We start from the raw sequence: 13,349 nt of genomic DNA on the forward strand, positions 1-13,349 counted from the left end.
CAAAGAATCTTTTAGAGTTAGTAAGTTTACTTGGCCATTCAAGCTCTCTCTCTCTCTGTGTTGAATTAGAATTAGAACAATCAGATCCATTTTCAAAGAAGTTCCCCTGGTTTGCAGTTTGTAGAAGTCAGGTGATAATATGTTTATTTGCCCAGCCTTTTTGTTAGCATTCTGTCAATTGCCCTCGCTAAAACCTGGGAAAAGGAGGTACAAGTCATTTCAGATTTCTGCTATGTATACCTTTGTTTTCTGTCTTATGTTTTGCTTCTGCTTTTTTAAATTATTGTGCGCTTTAAAAAAATTAATTCTCATTTTTATCATTTCTTTTAAAAATCGTAAGCCACTTCAGACATACCATATTGAGAAGTGGTTGATAAGTAAATAAATAAGTAAGTAATAGCCATACATATTTAACAAACTGAGCCTGGTTTATGATTTTGACAGTTCACAAATATGTTCTCAGTTAACAGGCACTGTTGTATGTTCTTCTGTTCAAGACTTCCTAGTATACTACACACTAGTTTTGTTAAATGCATTTTAAAATGCAATTAGTATAGGCTATTAGTATAGGCTATTAGGATATGAAACTGGAATACAAGTACTGAACAAGTTTTTCCAGACAAATAAGCAGGCACACAAACAATCCTGTTTCACTTGCAAGATGCCAGTCTTCAGCACTAGGTCAGCATTTCTCTTGTGCTGTTGCATAGATGTTGGCCAGCTCAGGTCAACAAGCAAGGGGCACCTCTTCTGCAATTTCATTGCTTAGTGGCAATTTTGGCATATTTAGAAAAAGATTGTTGTCCAACTCAAATAAAGCTAAAGCAACCTGATCAGACATAGCTTGGTCCAATTTTTTGTAAACCCTCCAAAAATCCCGTATTGGCCAGACCTCCTGGCTGTTGATCTAGAGATGTACCCAATGAAAAATTGTGGATCAACAGGCTGTGGAAAAGTACACATCTGGATCTCAGCTCAGCAGCTGGCCCTCCATCTTTAACTGATGGGTTAACCCGAGACTTGCCAATAGTAATCTTCCACTCAAGATCCAAAGCAGAGATTTTTCTGAATGCTGAAACTGAAACCAGTTTCAGCATCATCAAAGCCACTATAAAATTATGTGGTAAATGAATGAAAATATTATAAGTACTTCCTTGGACAGAAGCTATCCAACATCTGAGCAAATAAAGATGAAATTAAATTAAAGAGAGGCTGAACAGTCAGGAAATGCAGAGGATCTAGAGTATGTGGCAAATGAATATGAAAAAGGTAGGAGATACCAAATGCATCCTCGTGTGGGAGACTGAAGAGAAGCTAAAGTAAGAAAGGGGAGTAAAAACGTCCTGTACAGCCTTAAAGCAGATAGCAAAGAAGAGAAAAAAAACAAAATTCTGCTTCTGCTAAAGCTATATATTTTTCTTGTATTTTGAGCAAGTTACTAAAACGTTGGATGTGTGCAAGTCCAGTTCAGTGAGCCATGATTTTTAACAAGGCTGGATATATAGCTTTACCAGAAGTAGAGAAGGACTACTGGTATGTCCATTTAAATACTAATACCTAGACCCCTTTTCCAGTCTATACATTGGTTTTATTGCTCTTCTAGAGTTCAATTTTGGAACTGAGCTGAAGGCATTTCCTCATCCATGCCAAGCTTGCCTTTAGAGAGCCAAAGTATACAGTTTTGGACTCTGACCAGAGAGATGCAGGTTCTTATCCCGAGTCAGCCGTGGAAGTCACTGGGTGGCAGCTGACAAGCTGCTGTCTCTCAGCCAGGCTTCCTTGACAGGGTTGTTGTGAGGATAAAATGTGATAAGACCCCGGAAATGCTTGGAAAGGCAGGAAGTGAACGGTACAATTGATATTTATTACAATTGTTTTTGTGTTGCGTCTCAAAAAGTTGCGTCTCAAAAAGTATTCCCAAGTCAGCTCACAGTAATGTAGATGCCATTAAAATCAGTTAACAATATCAACAACAGTAAAATCATAATAATCAGAATCGTTTAAGCAGTTGGAGGACAAGAAAACAATATTCCTCACAATAGCCTCCCACCAAAAGACTGGCAAATAAGACCTTCTTCACCTGGCACCTAACGCTGTAAAATGTAGGCTTCAGGAAAACAGGTGGTATGAGAGAGTTCTGTAAACTGGGCACTGTGATGGCTCTGTGCCTTCACATTATTCCTAAGGTGGGAAATGTACAGAGAAGGACCTCCACAGTAGATCTTAATGCCCATTCATATTTGTATGGGAGTCAGTGATTATTCAGGGGGTTTGGTCCTGGGCCATTAGAGCTTTAATGGTAACTACCAGTACTTCGTATTGTACCCAGATACAAACTGGAAGGTGGTGAAGTTCTTCCAGAATTGGTGAGAAGTGTTCCAGATAAATGCTAATATGCTCTGATGGTGTGATTTTTTTAGTTCCCATCAATGACTACTTTTCTTAGTGTATGTTTCTGACTCAAGAAATCAAGTGTTCTGAACCTTGGACCAAAACAGCTTATCCACTTTTTTGTTTCCTTTGTTAAAGATTGTTATTAAGCTGTCTGCGCCAACTGAAACCAGTGGCTGGCCAACTGATTATGAAGACATGGAATCGGGGGATAATGGATTCCCAGGTGACACTGACGAAACAGACACCACTTTTTCCAGCCGGCCCGAAATTGTTGTGGTATGTAACCCTCCATTGTCTGGCTACATAAAGAAAATTAACATGTGAAATCTTGGGTCCCTGATGCCTACCCAAGATGTGTCATCATTAGACCCTTAGGGTATATTTTTGTTCTTTCCTCTGCCGTCTCTGTAGTACCAGATGTTTTCTGCCCAACCCCTTGTATTGTAAGTGCTGTTAAACAATGTTGGCATCCCTGTAATTTTTTCGGTTAACTGTTCTGTGTTCCTGGTTTAAAAACATCAAACTACACCATCAGCCAGTATTGTCTTGTTTCTTGAATCAGCCCCCATACCCCTTTTGATCTGGTGGTTGAAGCCAATGAACTTTTTTTAGACTGTATGTGGAGGCAGAGCATGATTTCCCTCCATAGCAGTGCTATTTAGTTTTCCTACTTACTCACATCCATTTGACTTGTTTTTCTTGTTCCAGTTCAATTGCACAATCCGTCAACCAAAAGCTCCTAATCCTCCCATGCACTGGCCACCTGAAGCACGTATGAGCAATGTGTCCTTCAGCATGGAACTTTACAAAACAGATCTCTTCCATATCCCAACTCAAGGGATTTTCTCTGTGGCAGAGAATGGCCAGATTTTTGTTGAGGTAAGGAACCATGCAATAAATTGAAACTGACTGAAATATTCTCCAGGAACGTAGAAGTTCAATTTAAGTCTGTTCTCACTTCCTTTTAATTGGCACTCCATTAACACCACAGGGAGACAGATGTGTTCTCTCACAGTTTCTGAAAAAGGAACTTGCAAGCCTCCAAATTCATTTGGGCTGCTGGAGAAAAGGTGCATTTATATTTGGAATAAGTGGTATCTATTTTTTCTATTTTTATTTAAACAGCACAAAGTAACTGTGTATCCTGTACTCCTGCAAAAATTCATGTATATGTTTAGTCCAGCCTCTGTTTTTCAATGCTTTCAGTGAACATCAGGCACGATATCCTTCCTATTTTTTCATTGTTCATATATCTAATTTACATAGGTGGCCCCACTAGGCAAATGAAAAAATCTGCACAATGGGGCTGCCCCGCTCCAGATAGGGCTATCTCACCCCCCACACAAGGACATACTTTGCAGTGTCTGCACATGGGTAGATGGTACAAAAAAGTCCACACAACCCCCCCCCCCCACATAAGGTAGCAGTTTCGTGAACAGAGGGAAAGTGTGCTGCCAGGATTGCTGGGGAGGGGGCTGTACGCAATGGGAGGGTTGGAGAAGGGGAGAAAAGCTCACAACTGGTGAAATAAAGATTCAGAGGGAGAGCTGGGGAGGGGGCAAAACAAGAGGGAGGAAATGGGGGTCCCCTCCCCTGCAAGTCTTTGCAGGTCCCCCCTCTATTTTGTTTTGTTGTTCTATATTTGTTAGTAGTGAAAAATGGGTACTCACAGCATGTCCACCATATGCATGTTGCTTTTTGCAAGTCACTAACAAAGGCATGCTAAATTAAACATCCTAGCTTTCCTAGTCCCCAAAATAAGATCCTCTAGAAGATGAAATCTTTAAATGTAAACCCCCCCCCCCCATTAATGGTAGTCAGTGAGACCATTGGTAGGGAAATATTCACAAGAGGATTTCCCTTTTTAATTACCATACACCTTTTGTATATGCTTTAATTGCTTGTTAGTTTTCCATCAACAATCTGATAGTAGTGGTGTTTTTCTCCATTGCAAGGAGCCTTTGCCTTGTGTAAGAGGCTCTTCTGCCTGCAGAAGAGTTTGTGTGTGTGTGTGTGTGTGTGTGTGTGTGAGAGAGAGAGAGAGAGAGAGAGAGAGAGAGAGAGAGAGAGAGAGAGAGAGAGAGAGAGTGAGAATGTGAATGTGTGTCTGGAAAATGCTACTTGCACTGGAGGAAAGCACCACTGCTAGCAGAACATATCTGTGGGATCCAATATTATGCATTTATTTTTTTACTGTGGATCTAATCCACAAGTCAGCTGCACTATGTGATGCTACACTGTATATCTCAGCTGTGCTAAACTTGAGCTACACTTGGGGATGGGCAGCTGTATGGGCCAGTTGTTGTGCCACAACTTCCAACACTGCTGGAAAAGGAGCTGAAAGCTTGTGGTGCCTTATTCCTTCACCTGTTGCCACTGTTCCAGTCGCTTTTGGCACCCGCACCAATGATTTGCTGCCCGGCAACTGGGCAATAGTTGTTGTTGCATTTTTTATCTTGCTCTTTGGGCAAAGATTGCCTCCAAAGTGGGTAACAACACAATTACAAAATGCAGCTCAAAGCCAATTGTTGTCAGCAATATTGGGTCCAAGCATGATGCAAGAAAGGGGAAATAGTGCCTGGCCACTGCTGTCCCTTGCCGTGATGGCCTCAGCAGTATCTGTTGAGAGCTGGAGGCAAGTGTCCTCACCTTGCTTTGGGTCCAGGTGTGATGGAGATACATCTAGCTGCTGTTTCACCTCCCTCTGATGGCCTCAGCAGTAGGAGTTGGAAGCTAAAGGGGGAGGGGTCATCAGCTGGAGACAAGTCAGGCATAATGGAGGGGATCCTAGTGGCTGCCTTCCCTTCAGGTTTTGTTTGAGCTTCATTGGGGCTCGGCTCCTGTATTGGTACAAATAAGAACATGCCAGTTCAGTAACTAATTTTTGTGCATTGTACCCTATATTAAGAAGCTAAACCATGGGTTGTCTGGTGTTAAAGAAAACTCCGCTCATTTTGCATTCATAAAAGACTGTCATGGCTTTCAGCCTTCTGGGGTATATCCCAGGGTCTCTAGATCTCCATCTGGCTCCGCAGTTAGTTCTTTGGACAGATATTCTCATTTTTTCACCTGTCCTGGCAGAAGCTTAGTTTTCTCCTTTCTACACAGTGGAAAATTTCTGTTTGTGCCTGACATCTGTTCCCCATCCTCCCCGGACAAAAATTATTGAACTATTTTTGGTTTTGAGATGGTCATCTCTCTGGTATATTCAGGAATCCTGAAAAAAATCCGGCTTTATTATACTTGAATAAAAAATAATGATTTCCCCCCCTGCACTCCCCTACTTATATTATTTGACAAACCTGATGAATTTATATTTTCCCCCACCCCCTTTTCCCTTCTGTATCCCATCTTTTTTCTGAGAATGTAAAATGTTGAGCCCCTGTTTTGGCATCATTACTTACACAAATTGATCAATCAGGGGAAATTCTCAAGGACTGGGGGATAGCCATTATTATTCCATTGTATAAAAAAGATAATAAAGAGGACCCCAGCAACTACAGATCGATCAGTCTGCTAAACATAGTGAGCAAACTCTATGCAAGACATCTCTTGTGGAAATTTAGAGACTGGTTGGAAAACGATTTCTGTCTGGCAGAGGAACAGGCTGGCTTTAGAGAAGGTCGTGCCACAATAGATCATCACATGCTTCTGGACCACTTGGTTGCCAAGTATTCTTCTAATTCAAGTGTGTCACTCTATACGGCTTTCCTGACTGTCTCCAGAGCCATCCTATGGGATAAATTAAGATCTACAAATATAGATAGGCGACTATTCTTTCTTATTCCGGCCCTATATAATCAGACATCTATTTGGGTCAAATATTCCCATGAAGGTCACTTGACAGATTCCATCAGTACAGACAAAGGGGTCAAATAAGGTTGTCTTTTGGCTCCCCTCCTATTTAACTTTTACACCAACAATCTGGTGGCTTACATAAACAAGCCGGAGTGTCATCCGCCACAGTTAGGTAAAAAGCATGTTGGCGCTCTTCTTTACGCTGACGATGCTGTCCTTTTGTCAAGGACTCCTATAGGTCTCAGAAGAGCCTTAAAAGCCTTCACCCAATTCTGCCAGGATAACAGCTTAGAGGTAAATCATGCCAAAACCAAAGTAATGGCCTTTGCTAAAAGGACTCCCAGATTACATCATTGGTTTTTAAATTCTAACCCCCATAGAGCAAGTCCCATGTTTTAAGTATCTGGGGGGGTTGTTTCAGGCAAATGGTTCAAGAGCTAATGCAATAGTGATGCGATTTCCTCAAATGCTAAAAGAAGTGCGGGGGCAATTCAAAACTTTTACTGCATAAGGGAGGTAAATGTATAATAGCAATAACAACACCATTTTCTTTCTGACAGGTTTCTGTGACCAAGGCTGACAGATCTCTGGGCTTTGCAATTCAGACTTGCTTTATCTCTCCATCTTCATACCCGGATAAGATGTCAGAATATATAATTATAGAAAACATCTGTCCTAAAGATGAATCTGTAAAATTCTACAACATCCCCAGGGCTAATTTCCCTATACCACATGCCCTAACTGACAAAAAGCGGTTTAGCTTCATGTTCCGATCCGTATTCAACACCTCCCTTCTCTTTCTGCACTGTGAAGTAACCTTATGTACAAAGAAAGAAAGAGATACTCAAGGATTGGCCAAGGTTAGTACTTGATGAGTTTACTCTCAACTTTATTTCCCTAATGGCCTGGTCTTGTAGTCTGCCTCAATCAGACAACAGTGCAGCAACTCCTGCTGTGCCAAGGCATTGCATAGTGGCACACTGATTTAATGTGTTGTGCTGGTACAGGAGTGTGTGCTAGCTGCCTTATGACAACAGCAGTCACCATCCTAGATGTAGCATTGCAGTAAGATACGGTTATCCAGATTTTCACTGAATGTCCAGTGGCATGTCCAGAAACGTGCCACTGTGACAGTCACCACTGAAAGGGGAGTGCAGAGCGGCAAGGCAAGGCAAGGATGACTGCATGTGTGCAGGCCACTTCACATTTCAACGGGCGTTTTTAACAACAGGTAAATAGAAGCTTCTGTTGGAGTGATAGACAAGAAAATGTCACATTCATACATCGGCAGAGAGACAACTGGAGGATAAAAGATGGCAGGTTTTAAGCCTTCAAAATGATAGAGCTAGTCTAGATAGGGTGATGAAGCTCCTGGCCACCTGGGAGAGGACCTTCTTGATCATGGCATCAAAACTCTGGCACTCACTCTCCAGAGAGAGTTGTCTGTCCCTTTTGGTTGCCATCTTCCACCAGCGGGTGAAGACTTTTTCCCCCCCATTTGGCATTTCCTCAGTGGTATCTCCTTCCTAACTGATTTTTTATTGTTTTTTATGTTTTGTATGCATTTTAACTCTGGTTTTGATTGTTTTAGTGATGTGTGTTTGCGGGAGAGTTATTTTAATGTTTTTAAAATGTGATTTAATGGTTTTAAAATGTGATTTTGTCATGTGTGTTTTAAATTGTTAGCCACCTTGGTGGCTCTTGTGAGGGCAGAAGGGCTGGATATAAATTTTGTAAAGAAATGAAAATAAACAATAGAAAATAAAACAATAGGCTGGCATTCTCCACAGTTCCATGGAGCTCATTTGGTCATTAGTTGGCCAACAATTCTGAGCTCGTAATTTTTTAAAAGAAAGTCTGTTTCAATGTAGAGATACAACAGAAACTGTGCAAGTAGTGTTCTGTTCATTTATTTAGCAAGATACAAGTCTATTGCCTCCTCCACTGCGTCAGCCAGCAAGGGAATTCACAGCCCTGGTTGACATGGCTGTTACAGCTCTCCTCAACAAGCTTTGCTGTTGACTTAGAAGAAAGCACGAACAGCTTGTAGCGGGGGTCAAGAAGGATCAGGCATAAAGATCTTCCTTTTCTACATTTTAGTAGTAATTTCCAGGAACAGACACAAAACAAATGATAGACAATGCAACAATTAATGTGCTTAATTTGCATAATATTTATAGAGTGGAGATTCTGATATAAATAATGTGGTCCCCTTACCCATCTACAGAAAGTTAATCTGCATAAACCTGTGTGTGCGCGCGTGCTTTTTACTAAGGTATTACATAATCCTTGCAATTAAGAACAGTGAATATTTATTGAATCTTCCCAGGGAGTGCTTTCATAGCTCTTGACAACCTGATACACGTTTTCCACTAAGTGGTTACAGGTGATAAATAGAAATTGCTTTTCACTGTGGGAGTGGTCCACATTTATCTATGCTGTTCAGTGCTTCTAGCTGTAAATAATGTTTTAACAATAATTCTCCAGGTCCTGTTGATATATAATATTACTTTTGTTTTTAAACCTCCATGTGTGAATTATTAGGCTGACCTGCCTTAGGAGGATTTTAAAGGGAAATAAATGAGCATTCAGACTTAGTTTTCTGTATTCTTTTTCTTCCTTATCTTACGTTTGCATAGAATATAACTTTATGGAACCATTCAACATGTCTAGGTAGGAAAAAATATTCTTTTTTGAGGAAGAAAATTATTCACTCATTGAAAGTGGATGAACTTACTTTTCCACAGACAGTAATAGTGGGTCATCTGTGCTGGAACATTCCAAAGTATGGTGAATCTAAAACGTACATACACCAGTACAGAGAAGCCATTACTGCTAACCATCCCAAGTCCCTATTCAGTCTAAGAGCTTAACTACACATTAAACCCTGTCCTCACATCCTCCTTGAGTGCATCACAAGGGCTTTTGACTGGATGTGTCTTGTGGGTTCTGTGCTGGGAACTCAGTTCCCAAGTGCACAGTTCAGATTGGGACTGTGGCATGAGGAAATAAGGCATTTAAGCCTAACCCTTGTACCATTTTCTTGACTTAAAACTCAGGGAACCTAGGGAATTCAGGAATACTACATGTAGCCATCAATACCTGCAGGTTTCCCCAGCAGGACAAAAACCAGCTCCCCAGGACCATTTCAGGTCAGGGACCCGGATGACCCAGGGTAGCTCAATCTTGGAAGCTAAGCAGGGTTGACCCTGGTTAGTATTTGGATGGGAATCCACCAAGGAATTCATAGGGTCACTATGCAAAGGAAGGCAATGGCAAACCATCTCTGTTAGCCTCTTGCCTTGAAAGCCCTACAGAGTTGCCATAAGTTGGCTGTGACTTGACAGCACTTTAAGCGCACACAAATAGGGGGAAAGGCCCCTACTCCCCAGGCATCATGGTTCCTATTCAAATTGGGTCCTCGTGTGCCTGAGAACTGAGTTTGAGGGCAGAACTCGCAAGGCTCATCTGATCAAATAGTGTTGTTGAAGACCCAGGAGGACACAGTGATAATAGAACGTATATTTCGGCCCTCGGTCTGATAATATAAGATCGGCATCTGGATTCCAATTCAGCAGCTTCTTGTTGGCATTTCCCTTTGGAACTTTTCTGCTGAAGTGCTGAAATGTCTAGAGAGATGGAAATGAACCTCATGAGGTGATTGCTCAGTCATGCTAAGAACAAGATGTCAGAGGGATGGTTTGCAAAGATACCAATCCCTGTGGCTAGCATAACATCTGGACTGGCTCTTAACGATTTAAGATGGGCACACAAAGCAACTGCACTTGTACAATATCACTCCAGATTACGTTGTATTGCTATCACAGTGGAAGGAACCCCATGCAGCTATGATACGTGGTGAATATTACAGAGCTTGTGAGGAAATGAGAAGTGATCTCAGCACTGAGGCAAAGTTTATATCTTGAAATGCAGCTGGGGAAGCTTCCTTGGAATATTACTCAGACAACTTGGGTGTTTTTTTTAAAAAAATACTCTGCTTTCTAATCAGTAAACATGACTGAGTGCTACTCATAATGAGGCAGCTGTGCATCTACTCTGATAGTGTAAATATTTGAAGTGGGTCCCCATTCTCACAACCCGCATATTGTCTCCACCCTGCAGTGCATACCTCCAGATGAAGCCTGCACCTTTCTCAGTGCTGATATGATCCTAGCCATGATGCCAAATAAGAAAACCTTCACCAAACCCCTCGCTGTAGTAACTCTTAAAGGGAAGCCAGAAGGTAACAAATATATATGTTAACATAAGTACATTTCATTAAACAACATGCCACTTGAATTGCAAAAACGTGCCACCGAGTAAATAAATATATAGTTTCATATTTTAGTGGTGTTATTGTTTCTGGGCCACATGGCCCCGTAACTTCAAGCGCTAGCATTTGTTTGCTCTTTTATCTCTCTCAAATGTTTATGTAAATGTAGTTTGGATATGCACTGGGAAAGGAATGCACTTCTGATACTGTAGAACAATATGGGATTTGTAAATATTAAATAACCCTGCAGCTGCTTCCAGCACTCCATTATTGTTTAGGCACTGAAAGTTGTCTAATTTCCTTCTGTGTGTGTATGTGTGTGTGACTGTAAATATTATTTAGACTTCATAATTACAGTGGAATTTCCAACATATTGTAAATATTAAACTATGGTGTATTTATAAGTAACTAGCCTGATACCCGTGCTTCGCTACGGTATTTAAATTCTGTAAATCCAGTTATAATATCAATGATGTGACGTTTGAAATGTGACATTTGTTGTAGGAATACTAGTGGAGAAGATTGTAGTGTAAAAAATGAAGTGAGACATATGTACTTTTTTTCTCTCTACTGAAGGACCTCTCTGTAGACCACATTGGTGGTTCTGCCCTCATGTCCTAGGATCACCAAGCTGCTTGATGAGTTCACTCTGGAGCAGACAACATAGAACTGTCCATTTAAGAAGCAGTCATCTGTTAAGTCGATTCCTGCCACCTTCCACGAAAGTGATGGCCTCTCTACTTGTGTTCCTGGATTGTTTTGCTCATATGGAGACTGTGTTGTCCTGAGCACCTCAGGGTGACCTTGCTGGTACTTGGCCTGCGCAGCTCAATGCCCCACAGGAGTACTATGTGCAAATGTCTTTGCCACATTCCTAAGTTGCTTCCTGGCAGCTGCCTGTCCAGTGTAGGAGGGGGAAGGAGTATTAGAAGCCACTGTGGAGGTGGGGCTGGCAGGATCACTAAGGTGTTACTGCTGGGGTGCACTCCCTCATGGCTTTAAGCACCCTGCGACTGCTGCTGCCACTGACTGACAACCGCCTATTAGGTGTAGGAGGTTGGGGGAGTGTATTGGAAGCCATCAGAGAAGCTGGGCCAGTAGCATCACTATGGTGATCCTGCTGGGGTGGCATCCCTGATGGATTAAAGTACCCTGGCCCTGCTCCTACACCTGACAGACACCCGCCTGTCTGGTGTTGGGGGGGATTGTATTTAAAGACATCAGAGAGGCTGGGCCAGCAGAAGGGCTAAGGCAGTCCTGCTGAGCAAACCTCCCCGGCAGCTGTAAGCATCCCACCTCCTCTCCTACACCTGACATGCAGCTGTAGGGCCCCTTTCGGGCTGCTGCGAGCCAATTCTGATTCTCTTATCTGAATCGGCTTGCCGCCAAATTGCTGCCGAGATTCAGAGGCAATTCGGCCCCATTATATCCTATGGGCCATTGATGTCAATGGCAAAAACATAGGGTATATTCTGGGGGCTGAAGGGGAGGGGGTTTGAGGGAGAGGCTCCAAACCCGCAGGGTAGCTGCTGAAGCCTCTCCCCAAGATACCCACTAGGATTCAAGAACATTGGACCAGGGAGTCCAATTCTACAGGACCCCAAACATGTTGGCCCCATCCCCTCCATTGTTCTCTATGGTGGGAACAAGAATTACTTTTTTCCCACGGTGCTGTTAGTAGCTCTGGGAGGGAGGGGGTTTGAGGGAGAGGCTCCATATTTTCAGGGTAGCTTCAGGAGCCTCTCCCCACATAAACACCCATGTCCCAAAGCAATTGGACCAGTGGGCCCAATTCTATGGGCACCCAAACATGTCAACCTCATTACCTCCATTGTTTCCAATGGGTAAACCCAGCCAGCAGCACTTAAGGCAGGCAAGCAGGCAGCACCCAGCAGTCAGACTCTCCTAGAGAATCTCAGGGAAAGTGAACTGTATTGGGAGGTGCTTGTTTGCCATGAGAACAAGTGGCACACACCAGAACAATTGGCACTGTGGCAGTGCAAGCATGCCACAGTACCACACAGAAACCCCAAAAGACAGGGCCCCTTTCGGGCTGCTGCGAGCCAATTCTGATTCTCTTATCTGAATCGGCTTGCCGCCAAATTGCTGCCGAGATTCAGAGGCAATTCGGCCCCATTATATCCTATGGGCCATTGATGTCAATGGCAAAAACATAGGGTATATTCTGGGGGCTGAAGGGGAGGGGGTTTGAGGGAGAGGCTCCAAACCCGCAGGGTAGCTGCTGAAGCCTCTCCCCAAGATACCCACTAGGATTCAAGAACATTGGACCAGGGAGTCCAATTCTACAGGACCCCAAACATGTTGGCCCCATCCCCTCCATTGTTCTCTATGGTGGGAACAAGAATTACTTTTTTCCCACGGTGCTGTTAGTAGCTCTGGGAGGGAGGGGGTTTGAGGGAGAGGCTCCATATTTTCAGGGTAGCTTCAGGAGCCTCTCCCCACATAAACACCCATGTCCCAAAGCAATTGGACCAGTGGGCCCAATTCTATGGGCACCCAAACATGTCAACCTCATTACCTCCATTGTTTCCAATGGGTAAACCCAGCCAGCAGCACTTAAGGCAGGCAAGCAGGCAGCACCCAGCAGTCAGACTCTCCTAGAGAATCTCAGGGAAAGTGAACTGTATTGGGAGGTGCTTGTTTGCCATGAGAACAAGTGGCACACACCAGAACAATTGGCACTGTGGCAGTGCAAGCATGCCACAGTACCACACAGAAACCCCAAAAGACCGGGGGGGGGGCAGTTTCAGCCAATTGCTGAATGCATGTGCAGCCTGCAAGGTTGGTGGTGTTGCTTTGCACACCACCTTCCTTGCTTGGGAGGGGGGAGAGAGAGTCAACTCTACTCAACTCTATCCTGGCC

General features: G+C 43.1%; 1 protein-coding gene across 1 annotated transcript in view; it reads left to right on the forward strand.

Annotated features, from left to right (window-relative positions):
* TGFBR3 (transforming growth factor beta receptor III) overlaps positions 1–13,349 on the forward strand; it is a 180,578-nt gene that overhangs the window by 141,681 nt on the left and 25,548 nt on the right. Inside the window, exons 10-13 of the mRNA XM_015420182.1 lie at positions 2,530–2,670; positions 3,103–3,273; positions 6,753–7,052; positions 10,315–10,435. Coding sequence (XP_015275668.1) covers positions 2,530–2,670; positions 3,103–3,273; positions 6,753–7,052; positions 10,315–10,435 — 733 coding nt within the window. The remainder of the gene's footprint in view (positions 1–2,529; positions 2,671–3,102; positions 3,274–6,752; positions 7,053–10,314; positions 10,436–13,349) is intronic.

The sequence above is a fragment of the Gekko japonicus genome, unplaced genomic scaffold (assembly GCF_001447785.1).
Source record: "Gekko japonicus isolate JY-2015 unplaced genomic scaffold, Gekko_japonicus_V1.1 scaffold134, whole genome shotgun sequence".
Classification (NCBI taxonomy): domain Eukaryota; kingdom Metazoa; phylum Chordata; class Lepidosauria; order Squamata; family Gekkonidae; genus Gekko; species Gekko japonicus.